The sequence below is a fragment of the Salvelinus fontinalis genome, chromosome 9, assembly GCF_029448725.1.
Source record: "Salvelinus fontinalis isolate EN_2023a chromosome 9, ASM2944872v1, whole genome shotgun sequence".
Classification (NCBI taxonomy): Eukaryota; Metazoa; Chordata; class Actinopteri; order Salmoniformes; family Salmonidae; genus Salvelinus; species Salvelinus fontinalis.
The window spans coordinates 39,501,751-39,523,606 of record NC_074673.1 but is presented as its reverse complement, the minus strand read 5'-3'; the positions used below and the strand labels follow the sequence as shown (position 1 = coordinate 39,523,606).

General features: G+C 40.4%; 3 protein-coding genes across 10 annotated transcripts in view; 1 reads left to right on the top strand and 2 right to left on the bottom strand.

The window, feature by feature from the left end:
• si:dkey-246g23.2 (solute carrier family 66 member 2) overlaps positions 1-15,303 on the bottom strand; it is a 94,286-nt gene extending 78,983 nt beyond the window's left edge. For 2 of the 4 annotated variants that reach the window (XM_055934331.1, XM_055934334.1), the window contains exons 1-3: positions 15,079-15,303; positions 9,978-10,236; positions 9,653-9,786 (exon numbers count right to left, since the gene is read on the bottom strand). In XM_055934331.1, the coding sequence (XP_055790306.1) occupies positions 9,653-9,786; positions 9,978-10,186 (343 nt within the window). In that variant the 5' untranslated portion in view covers positions 10,187-10,236; positions 15,079-15,303. Of the gene's footprint in view, positions 1-9,652; positions 9,787-9,977; positions 10,237-14,988 lie in introns of all 4 variants that reach the window. The other 2 variants (XM_055934332.1, XM_055934333.1) reach the window with 2 other exon arrangements.
• Positions 15,304-15,501: 198 nt separating this feature from the next.
• On the top strand, positions 15,502-17,545 carry LOC129862555 (heat shock factor-binding protein 1-like). The gene is made up of 4 exons (XM_055934330.1): positions 15,502-15,691; positions 16,200-16,266; positions 16,741-16,867; positions 17,410-17,545. The coding sequence occupies exons 1-3, from the start codon at positions 15,647-15,649 to the stop codon at positions 16,863-16,865; spliced, it is 237 nt and encodes a 78-aa protein (XP_055790305.1). The 5' UTR covers positions 15,502-15,646; the 3' UTR covers positions 16,866-16,867; positions 17,410-17,545.
• Positions 17,546-19,334: 1,789 nt separating this feature from the next.
• Positions 19,335-21,856, bottom strand: part of zgc:173742 (DNA topoisomerase I, mitochondrial) — a 35,542-nt gene continuing 33,020 nt past the window's right edge. For all 5 annotated transcript variants that reach the window (XM_055934324.1, XM_055934323.1, XM_055934328.1 and 2 more), the window contains 5 exons: positions 21,197-21,311; positions 20,307-20,434; positions 20,080-20,177; positions 19,839-19,988; positions 19,335-19,694 (listed from right to left, as the gene is read on the bottom strand). In XM_055934324.1, coding sequence (XP_055790299.1) covers positions 19,592-19,694; positions 19,839-19,988; positions 20,080-20,177; positions 20,307-20,434; positions 21,197-21,311 — 594 coding nt within the window. In that variant the 3' untranslated portion in view covers positions 19,335-19,591. The remainder of the gene's footprint in view (positions 19,695-19,838; positions 19,989-20,079; positions 20,178-20,306; positions 20,435-21,196; positions 21,312-21,856) is intronic.

Sequence of the window (21,856 nt, the reverse complement as noted above, 5' to 3'; positions counted from 1 at the left end):
TTGGAATTACATGCCTACATTTGCTAATCTTGCCAATTAAAAAAATGAAAGAGGTTGACAATATCAGTGGGTTTGGTGATGAATGAGCCATCTGATTCAATGAATGATGGAGCGAGTTTGCCTTTTTACCCAACATTTTATTTAAGGTGCTCCAAAGATTTTTACTATCATTCATCTTTGTTTCATAGTGCAGTTTCTTCTTTTAATTCAGTTTAGTCACATGATTTCTCAATTTGAAGTACGTTTGCCAATCAGCAACGTAACAAACTAACATACTTTTTTAGGAGAGAGTGGTCTGCGCGCAGGCAGCTCCAGATAATTTGACTGACAGTTCTGCCTAGTGATGTACGCTAGTTTCGCTTCAGAAGCAGTATTCCTTTACAGACACGTAAAATGACTTAAGTGGCGCTTTGAAACTATCTTCAGAGAAGGTTTTGTGTCGGCCCAACACCCTAATAAGATACTATGTCGGTATTTCCTTTATTTTGCCAGTTACCTGTACATGTGATTCAATTATTAAACAGGCTGCATCAACAACATTCACTCACCTTTGAGCGTTGCAGAAGGATTTGTGATGAGATTTGAGGGTATACATTAAAATAGTTACCTATTCTTGAGGTTGGGAGTGAGGCTACACAATAAAACTTGGTGAAAAAAAACTTGGTGATAAAACTTGGTGAGGTTAATAAAGCAGATTGTGGACTCTAGCTCAGCCAAGGCCAACACTGATTTTAACATCAGTAGAGAGCAATATCCAACCTCAGCAGAGCCATATAGGAACTATGAGCCACAAGGTCTTCACACGAGAATCTTTCTGAGGAAAACTGTGGAGAGAATGAATCTCCCTTTCCCACTCCAGACACACATGATGTTGACTCTCACCGACAATAAAGCGAGTCAACCTTTCTTTAGGGACCTTGATGTATTGAGGAGAAATGCTCATTTCATTCCATCTAGTCCCCCATCTATCAGTAAGTTTCACTTAGTAATTCTTAAAACATTATTTTGCAGCACTCGGCAGCATGAAAAACAGTACCTTCAGTACCTTCATCCTTCATCTTTGCAACTTAAAAGTTGCTAAAAAGGTTATAATAACACATCTGTATTTTCTTTTCCCCTTTTCCTCAGTCCACGTCCAAAACCTGCATCATAAGGGCAACCTGTTATGTATGGCCTTTGGGCAGTCAGTGGAAGTCAGAGCAAAGTCATTCAAGTGTTGAGCAGAGCCTATGACACTGAACACAGTGAAGGGCACATTACAACACATTACACAGCACTCTCTCGTTATTTCCTGGTGGTTATTTAATGGACTAGTCCTTGAGGTGCTATTCCAAATAATGTGCTGAGAAAACACCTGCTCGGACATATTTCGTTTTACCGTTGAGTGCCTTTAGGGTATCTTATGCACATATACTACCTACTGACCTCAGGTAACCCCCACTAAAGGAAGCTAATTGGCATCTCTCAACACAGGTACTTGTCTGCATGTGTGTTTTTGGTTTATTGTTGTGTGTGTGTGTGTTCTGTGGTTCGTCCTTTAAAAGTTGCAGCGTACTAAGGCACAGCTTGCATGGTGCTGCAGAATTCTATGGCACGTTATTTAAGTGTGAACCACTGGTACCATTAATACTAGTTAGTGCTAGTTTGACCACCAGAGGGCCTCTTTGAGAAGCATTTGATAGCCTTCAATAGTGGCTGTACTAGAGAATTTAAAACCTTTTTTGTAAGAACATAGAATATGGGTCTGATTTTAAGAAATGTTGCTTAATTCGTTTGATTAATATTATGGTGTTTCTATTCCAAGTAAAACTGAAAAACCCTCGGCTTCCAATAGGATGGAACAGAAAACATGACGTTGTACAACGTGGCGGTCGGGAGTAGTCTACAGTACTGGGCTATTTAGCTAAAGAATCCCTGTGTCGTGCGGGCTCGTGGGCGACCAGGGTTCAATTCCCCGACGGGGAGGAAGGAGTAGGCTGTCCTTATAAATAAGAATTTGTACTCGAACTGATTCCATATGTGTTATTTCATAGTTGATGTCTTCACTACTATTCTACCATGTAGAAAATAGTCAAAATAAAGAAACCCTGGAATGAGTAGGTGTGTCCAAACTTTTGACTGGTACTTGCTTAATATTACAGTGTTTCTATTCCAAGCAAAACGAAAAACCCTCTGGGTTTCCATTTGGATGGAACTTCAATATGCACTTTAAATAAGACCTACACCACTTTTAACAGCACATTACTCAACACTAGTGAGACTCATGTCGCCTACGGTAGGCCTACAGTATATAGACAAATATGACGTGACTCTCCACTAATAATTACATATAGAGGATTGGAGGATTCTAAATTAAAACCAAAAGCCGCCTCATGGGTCTCCCGGTGGTGGCCGGCACGGGTATCGAACCTGCATCTGTAGCAATGCATTTTGCACTGCGCCACTCAGGAGGCCCTATCCACAAAGTATCAAAATACAGAGAGGTGTTGGTAAAGGTATATTGTCCTGCTAATAGCCCACCATGGCTATTATAATACTGTATGGTGTCCAGGTCAGGATAACCAAAACATTTCTTTAAAGACTAATCAGAAAGAATGTTAGTACTTATTTATTTTAATCCAAAGCCATGAATGAGTGAGTCACTCAGCTTTATGTAGGTGACGGGCTATATGACTGTGCCATCAACTTGATAATATACATATGTTTTCAAAAAAACAAAAGTAAGCGATAGTAATTTGAACAATGGACAAAATAATATTTATAAAGGCCAAAACATTTATTTCTGTTTATAGAGAAATACTGGGCCAATTGTGCGCTGCCCTATGGGACTCCCAATCACGGTCAGGTGTGAGAAGTTTGTTCCCTACTACGACCTGTTCATGCCCTCACTCAAACACATCGTGCCATAATAGTAATTATTGTTTTATTATTTGTTTTGTCTTTTCTGGTGGATTGAACTGAAAATTGCAACTAATCACAGCCGGTTGTGATACAGCCAACCTAACTTAGAAATGCATTTCACAATAGAATTCCTCCTCTACCCTTCTAGGCAAGTCTATTGTCCAGCTACCTGCTAATAGCCACAATGGAACAGTACAACGTGAACGTGTGTGGTTGAAAGAGTATTTTCCAGTAAGCAACAATTTGTTACCTTCATTAGACAACTTTGTTCCAATATGTGTAATTCAGTGATATTTATTCCCATAGTAATTCGTTATGATCCATAACTAAATAAACATCTGCATTTTGAAAGAATATTTTAATCATCATTTTATTAACTCCAACTAAAATGTAGTTTAAATAACTATCTGCATTTTGAATGTATTTTATTAATGAAAGCATAAAGACGTTGAAGAAATACTGTACTGCTGTTTTGAGTTAGAAATGTAACACTTCAGAGCACTTAAGCATCGAATACATTGCAGGTAGGGGGATGTTCACACCTACAGTAGCCGGGCTATAAAGAGTCTATTGTCCTGCTAATCGGGCTACAAGTGTTTGAAAACCTGTGTTTTCAAAATGCCACCAGCTGTCCATCACTACTGTAAATAAAAACACAGCATCTTGATTACATTCTTTATTGTAACCACAATGTCACAAATAATTTGTACCTACCTTTCCAATTACTTTTAAAGTTTGGTTTTCATTTGATTAATATTATGGTGTTTATATTCCAAGAAAAACCCTCTAGGTTTCCGTTAGGATGGAACGGAAAATATGGCGCTGTACAACGTGACGGCCAGGAGTTGGCTACAGTGCTGGGCTATTTAGCTAAAGAATCCCATGTGTCGTGCGGGCACGTGGGAGACCGGGGTTCAATTCCCCAACGGGGAGGAAGGAGTAGGCTGTCCTTGTAAATAATAATTTGCTCTTACTTGACTTGTCTAGTTAAAGGTTTATCATAACATTTCTACACCCTAATTGTAGTCTAACCAACACCCAAACGGAGATCAAGTGAAAATAAAAATATAATTGTCCCCATGCTTGTCTCAGAGCAGCTTGAAACAGAGCTAAAAATAGTTGTAGGCTTTTGCTTCAAATCCTATTGCTTCTAACTTCAATATGCTCTTTAAATAAATAAGATTTACACCACATTTAACAGCACATTGCTCAAAACTAGTGAGACTCATGTTGCCTACGGTAGGCCTACAGTATGTCGGAAAATATGAAGTGACTCTCCGCCAATAATTACATAGAGGACTGGAGGATATTTCATATTCATTCCCATAGAATTCATTATGGATCCATAACTAAATTAACATCTGCATTATGAAAGAGTATTTGAATCATTATTTTATCAACGAAAGCATAAAGATGCCATTATTAGTGACATTGTTTTAGTTTGAACATGCAGACAGGCACTAAGAACAGTGGGAACGTTTCCCTAGTCAGCACCATTATTAGTGCAATGCTCCTTAAAGTGTTGCTCTGTGCCACCCCCCTCCCCCATGGGCTAGGTCAGTCTTCTGTGCGCAGCTCTGCGGCAAATCCCGTGCCCCCTGCCCTCATGCTTTGAACCTCGTGCGCTTTCAGTGGATACAGCTGGAGAACTGCAAGGCACTCCCATAGTGCATCACCAATATATACAGTTGAAGTCGAAAGTTTACATACACTTACGTTGGAGTCATTAAAACTCGTTTTTCAACCACTCCACACATTTCTTGTTAACAAACTATAGTTATGGCAAGTCGGTTAGGACATCTACTTTGTGCATGACAAGTAATTTTTCCAACAATTGTTGACAGACAGATTATTTCACTGCATCACAATTCCAGCGGATCAGAAGTTTACATACACTAAGTTGACTGTGCCTTTAAACAACTTGGAAAATTCCAGAAAATGTCATGGCTTTAGAATCTTCTAATAGGCTTTTTGACATCATTTGAGTCAATTGGAGGTGTACTTGTGGATGTATTTCAAGGCCTAACTTCAAACTCAGTGCCTCTTTGCTTGACATCATGGGAAAATAAAGACATCAGCCAAGAACACAGAAAAAAAATTGTAGACCTCCACAAGTCTGGTTCATCCTTGGGAGCAATTTCCAAAGCCAGACTACGGTTTACAACTGCACATGGGTACAATGATCGTACTTTCTGGAAAAATGTCCTCTGGTCTGATGAAACAAAAATAGAACTGTTTGGCCATAATGACCATTGTTATGTTTGGAGTAAAAAGGGGGAGGCTTGCAAGCCGAAGAACAACATCGCAACTGTGAAGCACGGGGGTGGCAGCATCATGTTGTGGGGGTGCTTTGCTGCAGGAGGGACTGGTGCACTTCACAAAATAGATGGCATCATAAGGAAATGATGTGGATATATTGAAGCAACATCTCAAGACATCAGTCAGGAAGTTAAAGCTCGGTCGCAAATGGGTCTTCCAAATGGACAATGACCACAAGCATACTTCCAATGTTGTGGCAAAATGGCTTAAAAGACAAAGTCAAGGTATTGAAGTCACAAAGCCCTCACCTCAATACTATAAAACAATTCTGGGCAGAACTGAAAAAGAGTGTCTGAGCAAGGAGGCCTACAAACCTGACTCAGTTACACCAGCTCTGTTAGGAGGAATGGGACAAAATTCACCAAACTTACTGTGGGAAGCTTGTGGAAGGCTACCTGAAATGTTTGACCCAAGTTAAACAACTGAAAGGCAATGTTACCAAATACTAATTGAGTGTATGTAAACTTCTGACCACTGGGAATGTGATGAGAGAAATAAAAGCTGAAATAAATCATTCTCTATACTATTATTCTGACATTTCACATTTCATAAAATAAGTGGTGATGCTAACTGACCTAAAACAGGGAATTTTTACTAGGATTAAATGTCAGGAATTGTGAAAAACTGAGTTTAAATGTATTTGGCTAAGGTGTATGTAAACTTCCGACTTCAATTATATTGTCCTGCTAATAACAGGGTTAATAATATATCTGTGAGAATATCCAAGGGGCTTTTATATAATTCAAAATTAATAATAATCGCTTGGTTTAAAAAATAATATTTTGGAGATGATTGTTTTCAAATAACCTAAAATGAGTCCATTCTTAAACATGGGGTGAGACATTGTTACTAATTTGTAAATAAAGCCAGTATGTTATTTAGAGTGATTTATTTCCGTTTTTAGAGGAAGAGAAACCAAAAACCTACAGTCATCTCATGGGTCTCCCAGGTGAGGCCAGCACGGGTATTGAACCAGCATATGTAGCAACACAGCTTGCACTGCTATGCAGTGTCTTAGACATTTGCACCACTCAGGTGCTGTACAACATGACCGGCCGGGAGTGGCCTACAGTACTACAGTAAGAGCAAAATAATCCTAACAAAATAAAATAATAAAAACCTTAGTATAACAACAGTTTTAGTAAGTAATACTGAAGTCATGCACAATTATAAGTTTCTATTTAGGTTTATGTAGACTGTACTTTCCTTACCTCAGGGACATCCTGCTCTATGGCAGCCAGCACAGCAGCACCTGTCCCCATGTAACCATACCACATACAGTGGTTGCTCCACTAAAAGTTTTGTGATTATGCTGCGGGACTTAGAGTCATTTGTGGTTTAGTACGGTACCCTGCGTCACCACTTCATTAATTGTCAGTTAGTGACACAGTAGGACCCAAAAGCATAATCAGTGCTCTAACTCCCCCTTGCACTGGTCTGGAGCAATGAAGTGGTGATGCAGGGTACCGTACTAAACCACAAATTACCTCTAAGTCCCGCAGCATAATCACAAAACTTTTAGTGGAGCAACCACTGTATGTGGTATGGTTACATGGGGACAGGTGCTGCTGTGCTGGCTGCCATAGAGCAGGATGTCCCTGAGGTAAGGAAAGTACAGTGGTGATTAGCAGGTTTCAGATGGGGAGCGAGGGGAAGGGATAGGTGGGGAGGGTTAAGGGCTATTCTGAGTATATACCATCACACCCCTCCATCCCCTCTGAAATCAGACACGTTGCCTGCCCTTCAGCAGAAGGAAGTAGCGTTCCTGTGGCGTTGACAGTCTACTGTAGTGTCTGTGGACAGGGTGATTAGGAGCAGTCAAAACAGAATTCTCTATTGGTTTGGATGCTGAGCTCCTGGGAGACAGGACTGAAAATGGATGGAGTAAATAGTGAGACTCTCCAGCTCCCAACAGGGGACAACAAATTCAGACAGTCTGGAACTCTGCCTTAGCAGACTATACTCATGACAAGACTACCAGGAAATTAAACTCTCATTCCGACACTCTCTCACAGACATCTATGCCCCAGTAAGGGTTATCTACAGTATAACACAATCTCAGACACGCGCGCATGGGTACACACACCCCATACTAACTCACCGATATCTACACCATGAATAACCTCACCATGAATAACTTAACCTCTCTTCACTAATCAATCAACATGAAAGGTACATTATTAGTGCCAAGAAGTTAGGGAACTAATAACTTTTAAATTATTGGAATATTACGAGATTTCATTTCGTTCTCAGTCTGCAGCCTAATAAAAAGCTGCCTTAAGATTGGCTCTGTAATTGTGCTGAAAGAGATTAAAATCAATCTGTGTGCAAACATAATTACCCATAAATCCAGTCCATAAAAGCTGTCTGAGCATGAACTTGGACAGACTCTGGTCCTCCCGGGTCCCCAGTACAATGGCTACTAGAGTACAGCCAGTCACTCTAAAAGGGTCTTCACATACATGCTACACATATACTGCAATGTAAACTTGTGACCGTCTCGACCGCTACCTCAGAGGTAACACACGACACTCGCCCCCCTCTAAACAGGGCGGTGTAAACAGAAATGTCTCATTGAGTCAACACATAATAGCAAAGCAACGTTTTTGAAACAGCTTTGAGTTTTTACATTAAATAGTAACAGCCGGTTACATTCTGTAAATGTCGCAGTGTTTTTTTGTTTGTTTTCTAGACCGCACTGTGTCACTGAGGTCCAGGCAAGAATCAACTCCCCAGGGAATTATTAATATTTTAAATTCGCTATTTGCCTTTACCTCATATAATGACTTCCATGATACTGATCAAATGAAGCCTGTTTTTCAAAGATAAGCTTAAACTACCTACCGCATTAAAGTTAAGAGCAACCATCTAGCTATGGTTCAGCTAAACGTCAGCATTCAGCTACAGCCAGCACGTTTATGTGAAGATATAGAAATTATTCTGTTTCACTAGCTAGCTAACGTTACCTAGCTGTGTAGCCAATATTATAATAACATGTACGACACTATGATAGCGTTACTCTACTTTTAGTCGTAGTGGAGGGGTAAACATTCATAATCGATATGCTAATATTACTTGATCATGAAGCAAGTTGTTAGCGAGTAGGAGTCAGCAGTGTATTGTCAGCTAATTTAGAAAATAAACCCTTTATTTGTCTGCACATGCTTGTGGATTGTTGCATTATTCAAGGGTGTAATATGGTTTGGTTGCATTATTTAATATCGTAATACTGTACGTTTCAGAATTAAAGTTGTCACATTGTTAAATAGTTTGTGCTAACTGGCTAGTGGCTATTGTGATATTTATGGTCAATTTGAGTTGAGGACCAAGAATGTCGTGTTTTTTTTCTCCATTTTTCATCATCACAATCTTGCGAAACCCGAACCCTCCAAGATCTCCTCCACAGTTCCCCAATAGCTGTCCCGCAACCATTCGAGACCCCTCCGACAGTCCCCCCCCCCCCGAAAAAAATAAAAAAATCATAGAATTAATTCCATTCCCCACCCCCAAGAACCCCCCAATGCATCAACAATAAAGAGAATGAACTGAAGAGAAAAAAAGAAAAGACAAGAAAACAGCAAACAACTAAAAAAAAAAAAAAAAAAAAAAAATTTAAACAAAGGACATCAAGTCCAATGAAATCATAACAGCAATGCCTACTTTATATGTTTGTGTGCATGTCTGGTACTATTACATGTATGTGTGTGTGTTCTTGTATGTGTTTATTTGAATGAGAGTGTGTGTATATGCATGTGTACAAACACCTGCACGGCATCAGCCTCAGGCAAACCAGCATTAGTTGTAAAAACACTGCCACCGCGAAAGGTAAGGAAAGATGTAACGTGAATTGAAAAGTAGAGACCCCAGCCGCTGATCTCTTTTACGTGACAGCCCTATGCATATATCCATCCAACATTTCCCCTTTTCTCCACACTAATCCTCGTAATATCAACAAAAAATAAATAATAAAATCACTCAATTCAACAGGACCCCAGGCGTAAACATAGTGTACCATCTATAACATCCAAAAATCTAAACAAGAAATTACTTAAGACTGATAGTGTGTGAGAGAAAGAGAGCAAGCGAGAGCGCAAGAAATAGAACAAGAGAGATATCCCAGAGGCCTGAGTGATTATACCTTCTCCTATGGCCCCCCCTTTTGGCAAGAGCTCAGTGTTGAAACAGAGCCCCACTACATAGGCTTATATGTACTGTATGTATGTGATGAGTGATCATTTGTCAAATGTGATGAGCTGTAATTGGCAAGTACTGTACATGCAGCATATTTAGCCATAGCTATTGCCTCTCAGGTGATATTAAAGAGTGTGTGGACTTAATGGTTGGGACTTAATAAATGTGTAATACATGTGTTTTTACAGTAACCTACAAGTGAAGTAGGGCTATTTGCCTGATGTGGTTATGGTTTGGTTACCTGTGAAGTGGTGCTGGTTGGTGCTGACCCGATTGGCTTGCTGGATGTTGCAGCAGAGGTGGAGCATAGATAGCATGGTGATAATCATCACCACACTCTGGAGGAGCAGAGTCAGTTCAAACTGCTTCCCTATCCTGTAGGTAGACATTACGGTAACTAATCAAAATTCTGCACAGACAACGCTCACTTCCTCTAACCACTTAGTTTTTTTCTATCCATGTTTAATGTAAACACGATAACCTGCAAACTGCTGTATGAGCATACAATAGTTTATTCGGTTCACTTTGAAATCAGTCCCAGTGACCCTTCTCTCCGATGGCCTCACCAGAAGAAGATGCGAAGGATGTTGGCGATGAGCAGCAGCAGGCAAACACGGGTGGAGAATCCCTCAGTGTTGCTGCTCTTCTGGATCTCCTGGTACTGAGGCACGTAAGGCAGGGCCCCTCCAAACACCATCACACAGGATGCCAGCCACGGCAGCAAGGTCCACGAGCCCTCCATGTCCTCCTCCTGGATGTCCACCTCGATGTCCATCTCTAGCTAGGGCCTCACAGACGGCAGCCTGGCCTCAGTCACACCCAGCCCTTGTGGAGAGGACAAACAGATACTCCTGATGAACAAGCTTAGAAATGAATAACATGTGTTGTTAGAGAACTTATCTTTCACCCTCTTGTACCCTTAAAAGCCGAGTTACCAACAAACTGCATGCAACCATCTCACACTCAGTCAAGACTCAAAAACAATTCCAATGCATCTCAATATCAAAATATTTCTGGCTAACAACTTTACTGTGATTAATTAAAATTGTCAAAAAAGACAAAAATAGCTTCTGAGCAAAGAGACAAGTACTTTGCTAAGACTATCTGGGGTGGTCTGAGTGGGGAGGGGAAAACTGAAAACTAGCTGTTATTGGCAGAGAAGTTTGAAACTCTTCCTTGGTCTATTAACTAATTTACTGCCTGGTGATTTCACCAAGCAGGCCAAAACTCCAGCCCACCAAAACAGGCTGAAATTTCAGACGGCCTTTTCAAACAGCTCTTACACTAAAGAGACATTATCATTTTCACGAGGGAGAACGTGCATAAATATGGCAGAATTCAGATATGACGTCATTGTTCTAGCACTATCCAAAGTTTTTCAACTAAGGAGTGCGATATTGTTCAATGTGCCATCAGCACAATCTACTTCGTTTTTTCAAATTGACAGGATCTTGAAGATAAAATGTAAATCATGTATACTCTGCAAAATAATCATATAAAAAATAAAAAGTAACGGAGAACAATTTACAATATGGCAAAACAAGTAATTTATGGTAAGTGGATGGGGGCTGCCATCATTATGCACCTCCGCTATTTCACAGTATTATTCCAACCTCAGTGTAGAATGAACAGACATACAGTTGAAGTCGGAAGTTTACATACACTTAGTTTGGAGTCATTAAAACTTGTTTTTCAACCACTCCAAAAACTTCTTGTTAACAAACTATAGTTATAGCAATTCGGTTAGGACATCTACTTTGTGCATGACAAGTAATTTTTCCAACAATTGTTTACAGACAGATTATTTCACTGTATCACAATTCCAGCGGATCAGAAGTTGACATACACTAAGTTGACTGTGCCTTTAAACAGCTTGAAAAGGTCCAGAAAATGTCATGGCTTTAGAAGCTTCTGATACGCTTTTTGACATCATTTGAGTCAATTGGTAGGTGTACCTGTGGATGTATTTCAAGGCCTACCTTCAAACTCAGTGCCTCTTTGCTTGACATCATGGGAAAATAAAGACATCAGCCAAGACCTCAGAATCTTTTGGGGTAAATGTCCACAAGTCTGGTTCATCCTTGGGAGCAATTTCCAAACGGCTGAAGGTACCACGTTCATCTGTACAAACAATAGTACACAAGTATAAACACCATGGGACCACGCAGCCGTCATACAGGCTGCTCAGGAAGGAGACGCGTTCTGTCTCCTAGAGATGAAAGTACTTTGGTGCGAAAAGTGCAAATCAATCCCAGAAAAGCACCAAAGGACCTTGTGAAGATGCTGGAGGAAACAGGTACAAAAGTATCTATATCGACATAGCCTGAAAGGCCGCTCAGCAAGGAAGAAGCCACTGCTCCAAAACCACCATAAAAAAGCCAGACTACGGTTTGCAACTGCACATGGGGACAAAGATCATACTTTTTGGAGAAATGTCATCTGAAACAAAAATAGAACTGTTTGGCCATAACGACCCTCGTTGTGTTTGGAGGAAAAAGTGGGATGCTTGCAAGCCGAAGAACACTATCCCAACCGTGAAGCACGGGGTGGCAGCATCATGTTGTTAGGGTGCTTTGCTGCAGGAGGGACTGGTGCACATCACAAAATAGATGTCATCATGAGGGCGGAAAATTATGTGGATATATTGAAGCAACATCTCAAGACATCAGTCACGAAGTTAAAGCTTGGTCGCAAATGGGTCTTCCAAATGGACAATGACCCCAAGCATACTTCCAACGTTGTGGCAAAATGGCTTAAGGACAACAAAGTCAAGGTATTGGAGTGGCCATCACAAAGCCCTCACCTCAATCCTATAGAAAATTTGTGGGCAGAACTAAAAAAGCGTGTGTGAGCAAGGAGGCCTACAAACCTGACTCAGTTACACCATCTCTGTCAGGAGGAATGGGCCAAAATTCACCCAATCTATTGTGAGAAGCTTGTGGATTGCTACCCAAAACATTTGACCTAAGTTAAACAATTTAAAGGCAATGCTACCAAATAGTAATTGAGTGTATGTAAACTTCTGACCCACTGGGAATGTGATGAAAGAAATAAAAGCTGAAATAAATCATTCTCTCTACTATTTTTCTGAAATTTCACATTCTTAAAATAAAGTGGTGATCCTAACTAACCTGAGACAGGGATGGTTACTAAGATTAAATGTCAGGAATTGTGAAAAACTGAGTTTAAATGTATTTGTCTAAGGTGTATGTAAACTTCCGACTTCAACTGTACATACACTACCGGTCAAAAGTTTTAGAACACCTACTCATTCAAAGGCTTTTCTTTATTTCTACTATTTTCTACATTGTAGAATAATAGTGAAGACATCAAAACTATGAAATAACACGTATGGATTCATGTAGTAACCAAAAAAAAGGGTTATACAAATCAAAATATATTTTGTATTCTTCAAAGTAGCCACCCTTTGCCTTGACAGCTTTGCACACTATTGGCATTCTCTCAACCAGCTTCATGAGGAATGCTTTTCCAACAGTCTTGAAGGAGTTCCCACATATGCTCAGCACTTGTTGGCTGCTTTTACTTCACTCTGCGGTAAAAAGAAAAGAAAATCCCTGGAGTGAGTAGGTACTGTATAACACAGGAAAATAAACTTTTTGATTGAATAGGGCCTTTAAAACATGAGTCACCTTGCCACCCACACCCATTCTCTCACACCCTGATCTGAATGAAGGATATCCCAAAAAGTCCTCTAGTAATATGCCAATGTCGCAAACCTGTAAAGAGACCAAGGTTTTCCTCTAAGCAGCGCTGCTATATAATAACCCTGAAGACAGACCCTCTGACACGCTCTGCCTTGCCTCTCTCTTTGCTGGAACACAGAACTGCTGCTAAAGAGTTTAAAGCTTTGAGAATGCAAATATTTCCAGAACAGTCCATGAGCTGTTACTATTGTCCTTCCATTTTACAGTGAACATTACTACTATACATACCACTACACTTGAGTTACTGCCTTTTCCATAGAGAGCATTCTAGAGGGGATAAGATAGATAATGCTCTCTCTTATTAGTCTCCCCTCTCCATAAAATGTAGCACTTTGTCTTAATATTTGCAGAAGCCAAATATGGAGTCCTCTTAAATATAATGCATACAGAACTGCCAGTATTTACATTGGATAAACTTTTTTCCCCCCCCCTATCTTTGGCCCAATCTCTCAAATGACTTTTGAGAGGGTAGAGTAAAACAAAAGTTCACATTTTTCCCTAGGCAACCAGAGGAAGAATATTGAAACAACAAAATGTCACTTCTACATCTGCATTGCTTGCTGTTTGGTGTTTTAGGCTGGGTTTCTGTAAAGCACTTTGTGACACCGGCTGATGTAAAAAGGGCTTTATAAATACATTTGATTCACTCTTTCTGTAAAAAGAGCTCTTTGGGGTGTGCTGAAGAAAATATGGCTGTTGAACTGTTCCGAGCAATGTAGACCACAAGGCCCATATTGATGCAATGTTCACAGTTGACTTAATACTACCTCCACATGTCCCCACAGAGAGACTGATCGAGACATCTAGAGGATAAACAGAGATACTTAATTACATTAACACATCTGTTACTCTGCATAACTCAGCTCTACTAAGTGTCTAAGTATGACATGATTTCTACCAGATCATGTCATACTTCCAGGATTCCTCTCAATTAAACATTCAGTAGGGGGACGGCAGGCAATAAAGGAAGAGGGAACTGGGAATACAGAAAGAGTGGGTGACATTTCACAGGCAATAGATACTTTGGTGACATTCAAAGTCTGTCAGGGAAAATACACATTTTGTCATTTCGTATAGAGCAGCATGTGAAACGTGACTGTGTAAGAGCTGCGATGTCATTAAAATTGAGCAAAAGGTCACAAGTTGAATGTTCTTTGCTTACTTTTTCAGTTGAACATTAAGCTACAGTGAATAACTGATAGACTATCCAATAATAACCAACAGAAAATGTTCCAGTGTTTTCTTTACCATGTGCTTTTAGGCTACAGAGTTTAGGTGTGCTTTCATTCAATGTCTTTGTCATACTAGGATACTTGTATTTGGAAGACTTGGGAAAAACACTTATGTAAGCAAAGCATGAAGGGGTTGGGCTTCAACATGCCTCAACATACAGGTTAATTATCATATGCCTAGTTGCATGAAAAATTCCAAATATTCTACAATTCTAGTGCCTGTACTACCCAAAATCTGAACTTTTTGTACAAGTTAGAAAGTGAAGAAACCAGACTTTGTCTTGAGGAATAAAGAACATCTGCCAGCAATGGATTCCCCCATCTCAGAATTTCATATCAATTTAAACCCCTTTGGATTGACTAAACACCTGGCAGAAGCTGTCCTTGAGATAATATTCCCGGGGCAATGTAGTAAGTAATCTCTACATCGACAGGATAATAAACTGGTAACACGTGAAAGAAAAAATGACCAAAGAATACAAGACCATAGAAAAAAATATAATTGCAGCGTGCGCGCCGATAGACGGCCATCGACAGTTTCGCTTGGAGGAAATTGATGTACATTGTGTACACTAAGAAAACGTGCACATTTTCCTTTAGGTTTTAGGCAGATGGCCTACCTGCATGGTCGGTCACGCGTTTGGTCTTCGAATATCCTGAACAATGACTCAATAACATAGAAAGTGAGAAAAAAAATACTTTATATTTACTTCAAATGTACTGCGGTTGCAGACGTTGTTCACCACTGAACATACCTCTTCCATTCACGCGCAGATTTATTGACAACTCCTCAGTCATGCGCTCAAACCTGTTCATAGACAAATTAGATATACCGTATACAGTATACAGTCTTCACAACTTGACTTCAACCAACGCAACTATTGGCTATGGGAAAACATCTATGGGAGTCACTGCATGACACACACAATGATGATTCGTTTCTTTATTATTGTCACATTACAATGCAGTTCACAGTGTTCTGAGTCTCTCCCCCCCCCCCCCCCCCCCCTAGTTTTAATGTGTACACACGTGAAAACCACGGGATTATAATCAGTGTAGCCAGGTTATGAAGCTCTGCATACCAAAAAACCCTCAATGTTCCACAATCCTCCATTCCGTCAGTTTCCTGCTTCAGTGTTCTCGCGAGACAACGTGTTTTGCATCTAGAGCTGCTGGTAGGGAAAGGGATCCTGAATTTATTTCAGCCAAAGCTATTTTTAGCTAGTTAGAGTTCATTGTACACCACTTCATAACACGCGTATCGTTCACAGGAAAAACATGGCAGAAACCGATCCAAAGTCAGTTCAGGACCTTACTAATGTGGTGAGTTTATTACAATGACAGTGTCGCTAGATAGCCAAATTAGATTGCTAACACCATTCAACCAGGCCTGGAAGGGATATTTGTCAATGTGCATTAGCCAATGATTTGAATAGCCTGTAGCCAATACATTGGATCGTATGAAACATCTCAGGAGTAGTGAATCTACTCTACACCGATCAGCAAAATAGCTCATCACCACCAATGGCTCCTACTGCTGTAGCTACATCTCCCATGATCATTCTGCATAGCTTGCTAGGTAGTGTAAACACATGGATCACAAAACGACCAATTTGTATGTGCTTTGAATCATGCTAAATAAAGGTCGACCAAATGATTCTGAATTGACCCCAAACCAGCCGTGCAGTATAGGCTCATTTGCCTTTTGGACTATCTTCATAAATTGCATGCAAGAAGGGTCACATTTGGTCATTGAATACCGGTAACTAGATATAACATCAGCCTGTTTTATGTTGATACTGCTCTCTAAACGGTGCCCTCATGTTGTTAGGTCCAGACGCTGCTGCAACAGATGCAGGACAAGTTCCAGACCATGTCTGACCAGATCATCGGGAGAAATATCCTTCCAGACAACTATCACTCAGAGCTGTCAGTTCAGTTCTGAGCAAAATGCACTGATCAGAAAGGGGACAGCAACATCCCCCCACATATTTAGGAAACTTGGTATGGGCCTAGATCTTTCAAATCATAAGGCCCATTTATAAATAAGGGTGTCATACAGTCACACCCATTTTATTGCCAAACAACTGTCTTTACTCCATTTTGATGTTTTTTTTTTACATAGGCTAAGTTGTAAAATATTTCTGGTAGCACTTTACATTACAGCACAGAATGAAACGGTAATAACATAGTATAGTGCATAGGAGGAATACATTAGATATACGTCTTACCAGTTGTAGTCTGGGGTATATCTGTGGGTGGTCATCATTCATGTTGTTATGGAGAAGAATTCCAGCCAGCACAACCCACTGGTCGGTGTTATCCAAAGGCCTATTATGGGCCAGCCCATTGTCTTCCTCAACCCTGTTCACTCGATGAGATGAGCACCCGCATTGATGACCTGGAGAAGAACATTGCCGACCTCATGACCCAGGCGGGCGTGGAGGAGATAGAAGGGGTCAAAGAACCACAGATGAAAGAAGGGCAAGGGTCATGAAGGTAATCTGACAGCATCTTAATACATGTTTTCTATTTCTGTATGTTGCAATGGATTATCATTAGTACTCACCTTCTGGCACTCATCGCTGTATCCAAGTCAGTAGTAGTCTTGGATTTACAAAAATTAAGATTTTAGGTGAAAGGTCTATAATTTAAGCTGTGTAAATATCCTTGCTGGCGAACATTGATATTTACCATTTATAAAATGTCTTATGGGTAGTATTTACATGCCTAAATTAAATTATAGTTTAGGCCTACCCTTTGATGTCACTACAATTTAAGTTGATCAAATGTGTAATTGATGGACAACTTTGTTTATTAGTTATAAGCCATTTCAAAATGAATTATTCAGAATCTCTGAACTGCCTTTGACTTGAATTGATGGAAAGTGCTTCGTAGGTCTATAGGTAGATGATTGCAGTTAGGAACCGTAAAAATTGTCATTTTATCAAATTAATTCCATCTGGAAAAGTTAATGCATCTCTCCCATACAGTAGATAAGTGTTTGCTCAACCAACTAAAAAAAACAGTGTCAATTACAGGTTGCCAAGTAACAAGATGTGACGGATTTTCTCCAGGAGTAGCATACTTTTCCACTGTAACCATTAATTATTTTGATTTGGTGTGTTGTAAAGTTATTTTTTATATTGACTATTGCAATAAAAGTAACAGTTCTTATGTAGTGACTTGAAGATTTATTTGAAAATGAGTATTTCCCCTCAGAACTTTTCAGCCCTATGAGTAATGGTTGATTGAAGTATACAGTAGAAGGCAAGCCAGTGATAAACAGCACTCTGTGCCAAGTAGAATGAATTCCAAATACAACTGACTTTTGGTTTGTATTAAATAAACCGTGCTTCTACACCTGCATTGCTTGCTGTTTGGGGTTTTAGGCTGGGTTTCTGTACAGCACTTCGAGATATTAGCTGATGTACAAAGGGCTATATAAAATAAACTTGATTTGAACTTGAATAGAGCAATCTTAAACCAGTCTCATTCTTAGGAAATAAATCAACATATTAGTTTCTTGTTTGCTTGTTTTTAAAAACAGCCTGAATGCCCTGAACCTATCTTATGGGGCTTTGAGAGACGTGCCTTCATGTGTGCATCAGAATAGTGTCGCATTAGAGCAGAGTTCCCTAACTGGTGCCCCATAGGCCAAATTTGGCTCCCAAGTTAGATTTCTTACTGTTGGAAATAAGACAAAAAACCCAGCAAATCAACTCCAACTGGAAATCTGTTCCAAAGTATTCCCGCGTACAATAGAGATGTGATCGTTTACAAATGTAACCAAATATTTTTTCAGTCAATTTGAAGTCTACAAATTATTTTTAAGTATGGTCAGGGGGCCAGAACATCCGCTCAAGAATATATACATATTATTATTATTTTTTAAATGGCCCGCGGCTGAATCTACACTGAACAAAAATATAAAACGCAACATGAGCTGAAACAAAAGATCACAGAAATGTTCCATATGCACAAAAAGCTTATTTCTCTCAAATTCTGAGCACAAATGTATCTACATCGCTGTTAGTGAGCATATCTCCTTTGCCAAGATAACCATCCACCTGACAGGTGTGGCATATCAAGAAACTGATTAAACAGCATCTTCATTTCACAGGTGCATCTTGTGCTGGGGACAATAAAAGGCCACTCTAAAATGTAGTTTTGTCACAACACAATGCCACAGATGTCTCAAGTTGGGTTATGGTATGAACAGGCATACGCTACGGACAACGAACAACTGCATTTTATCCATGGCAATTTCAATGTGCAGAGATACCATGACGAGATCCTGAGGCTTATTGTCGTGCCATTTATCTGACACCATCACCTCATGTTTTAGCATGATGATGCATGGCTCCATGTCGCAAGGATCTCTACACAATTCCTGGAAGCTGAAAATGTCCCAGTTCCTCCATACTCACCAGAAATGTCACCCATTGAGCATGTTTGGGATGCTCTGGATCAACGCGTATGACAGCATGTTCCAGTTTCCGAAGGAGATGTGTCGTGCTCCATGAGGTAAATGGTGGTCACACCAGACACTGACTGGTTTTCTGATCCACGCTGCTAGCTTTAAGGTATCTGTATTCCGTCATGTAAAATCCATAGATTAGGGCCTAATGAAGTTTTCAATTTACTTATTTCCTAATATGAACAGTAACTCAGTAAAATCTTTGAAATTGTTGCATTTATATTTTTGTTCAGTATAGTTGCTGATCCCTGCACTAGAGGTTATCTTGACTGAACAACAATCACACCCTAACACTTTCAATTCCTGACTCTTTACATTGCACACCAAGTCACACCTGACATCACTCCATCCACATGGCCAGCTCTATGACTGTGGTGATAACATCCACTCATGATGACCTTAGGCGAGACATGCTAAAGGCATGTCTGATAACAGAGGAGCTGACATGCAAAAAACACAGAAGAGGCTTTGCTGTTCTTTTCTTAAGAAACTTTATTAAATGTTTATAAAAGGAAACGTTCTCCATACTTTCCAGAAGATCATCTTAGTTTACCATTAACAATAGTAAACTTTTTTAAAAAGTGCCAACAGCAATACAACAATTAAACTTGGAAAAAACTTGCTGTGAAGTGGAGGGGAAAATTCAAGGGTTCTGTAGTTCAACACATGGGCAGTTAAAACCAGAGGATAAAATCTGCCTCCTAGTCTTTACATTTAGGTAGAACTAAAGGGTAGAGGCTGACTTAGAATATAAAATCTGCCCCGGTCATGTCAACAGCCCAGGCAAACTTGTCCCTCTGAGATTTGTTATAAATTTTGTCCAGGGGCACCTCCATGTTCTTACACCTATGGTGAGGGCAAAACGTATAAGAAATAATGCACAACATTAATAACTGGATAATAATGTATGTTGCAAATGCGTGTGAATACATAATTGTCAGATGCACATACAGTGTCATATTTCAGACCTGTGTGTGTGTGTACCCTCACCAGGCCACGCTGATGCGTGGGTCCAGGTAGTTCAGTTTGGAGGTGCCCAGTGCGATCTGCTTGTTCTCCTCTCGGTTTGTGGCCTGAACCTCCATCTTCATAAGCTGCTCCTCACAGCGCTGCACAGCCTTCTTCTTACGCTCCACCACCCTGAACACACACAGGAGTTCAGTCTGAATATTGTCTGCCCTGTTGAGCAATCATTTTCCCTGTCTGTCTGCTGCCAGTAAGGGCAACTCACGCCTGCAGCTTGCTGTCTGAACTGTGAGCTTGGACCTCCTTCTTTGCCAGCTTCAGCTCACTCTTGGCCAGGGCCAACTGCTCCCTCCTGCCATCAATCTGGAAATGGTGTATAACGAGAGAGGGCAGACTGAAGTAAACATTGAGCTAAAATAGGACACGACAACGTCACTATCATATATCACCCTCGATTTATCTATGTATCAAGTATCTGTTGATCCCCCTCACCTTGGACTGGAGGTTGGCCATAGACTGATCAAAGGTCTTTGGCGGCACCCGCTGGTGGTTGCAAAGTACTGCAACAGCTCGGTTGGCCCTGTTGTAGGAGAGCAGCTTCTCTGCCGGGTTGTCTGTCACTGTGGAGCAACAGGGGAACAAAGGACTATGAATGTTGGTGGTGAGTGAAGTTAATACCTTAGCTCTTTGGAAATACATAAGCTCACTGGTCATTACAAGATAAAGTGGATGGCTTAATTCAGGCAATATATACAGAGCAGTCAAACGTTTAATGTGCAGAGGGGTTGAGCGAATGTTTGATTACCAGACCACCAGGGAGCACTCCATTTCCTTTCTGTACCTCCAGAGACCCTCCCCCTGGCCAATGTACTCTTCCCCCACCCAGATCATTCTCACTTGCACCTGCTTGCCTTTGAACACATGCACATGTCTAATTTAATTAGAGGTTGCTACCCACACTGTGAACAGATTTAATCTCAGTAACAATCCAGAGAACCATCCCACCATGAGAGGGGAAAGAGGGGAGGGAGGGAGATACTGGGCCCCAGCAAAACATAGGGACTAACAATGTAATAACTCAGCACGCTGAGAGAATCTCAGCCAACATACTGCAAGCAGGGACACTAACACTGAGTGAACACAGAACATGCTGGGACTGATACACAACAGTGTTCTAAAGGAATGAATCACTGCTGAAATTAACAGGCAGGGCATGAGATGCAGCTCCATAGCGGGATCTTGCAGGAGTTCTAAACATAGCCATTGCATTCACAGACATTTGAACAGGTTGATGGACAAGTCTGGTAAACAAATGCTATAAAAGAACAGGTGCACCTCTAAGGATGGCATGTAAATGTATGTGTGGTGTTTGGGGGACGTACTGTTGGACAGCTGTCGGAGCTGCTCCTGCAGGGTGATGGAGGCGTTGAAAGTCCTGAATACCTTAGCAGTCAGGCCAGGCATCAGGGATGACAGGTGCTTATTCAACAAGCACGTCTAGAGGGAGGAGACACACATACGCAAGAATCGAGGACTGGATCGAGACAGGTGTGAAAAAGTATGTCCAGAAACACTAGATGGCAGTATAGTCCTGATGTTTGAACTCAGTCTTCCATAAAAAGGCCCAGAGTAGTCAAAAACATGATTTGCCTGTTATATACTTTCCCTCAATGAGGTTGGAATAATACTATGAAATTGCAAAATTTATGATAATTCCCTTTTAGTGTAACAAAGGTATGAATAGACAGGCTGAAATTTCAGCCTGTTTGTGGTATGGAGTTTAATTAGTTAAACCAATAAGAAAGAGGGTTCCAAACCTTTCTGCCAATAACTGCTAGTTTTCAGTTTTCCCCTCCCCAGTCAGACCACTCCCAGACAGTCACTGTCCAATTCTTGCTTGAAAGATTGCCCTTTGCTAAGAAGATGTTTCTTTTTGACTATTTTAATTGAAAACAATCACATAAAGGTACTTAATTGTTACCCTGAAATTATTTGAAATCGAATTTAAAAAAAAAGAAGTCTGCATTGGACCTTTAAGAAAA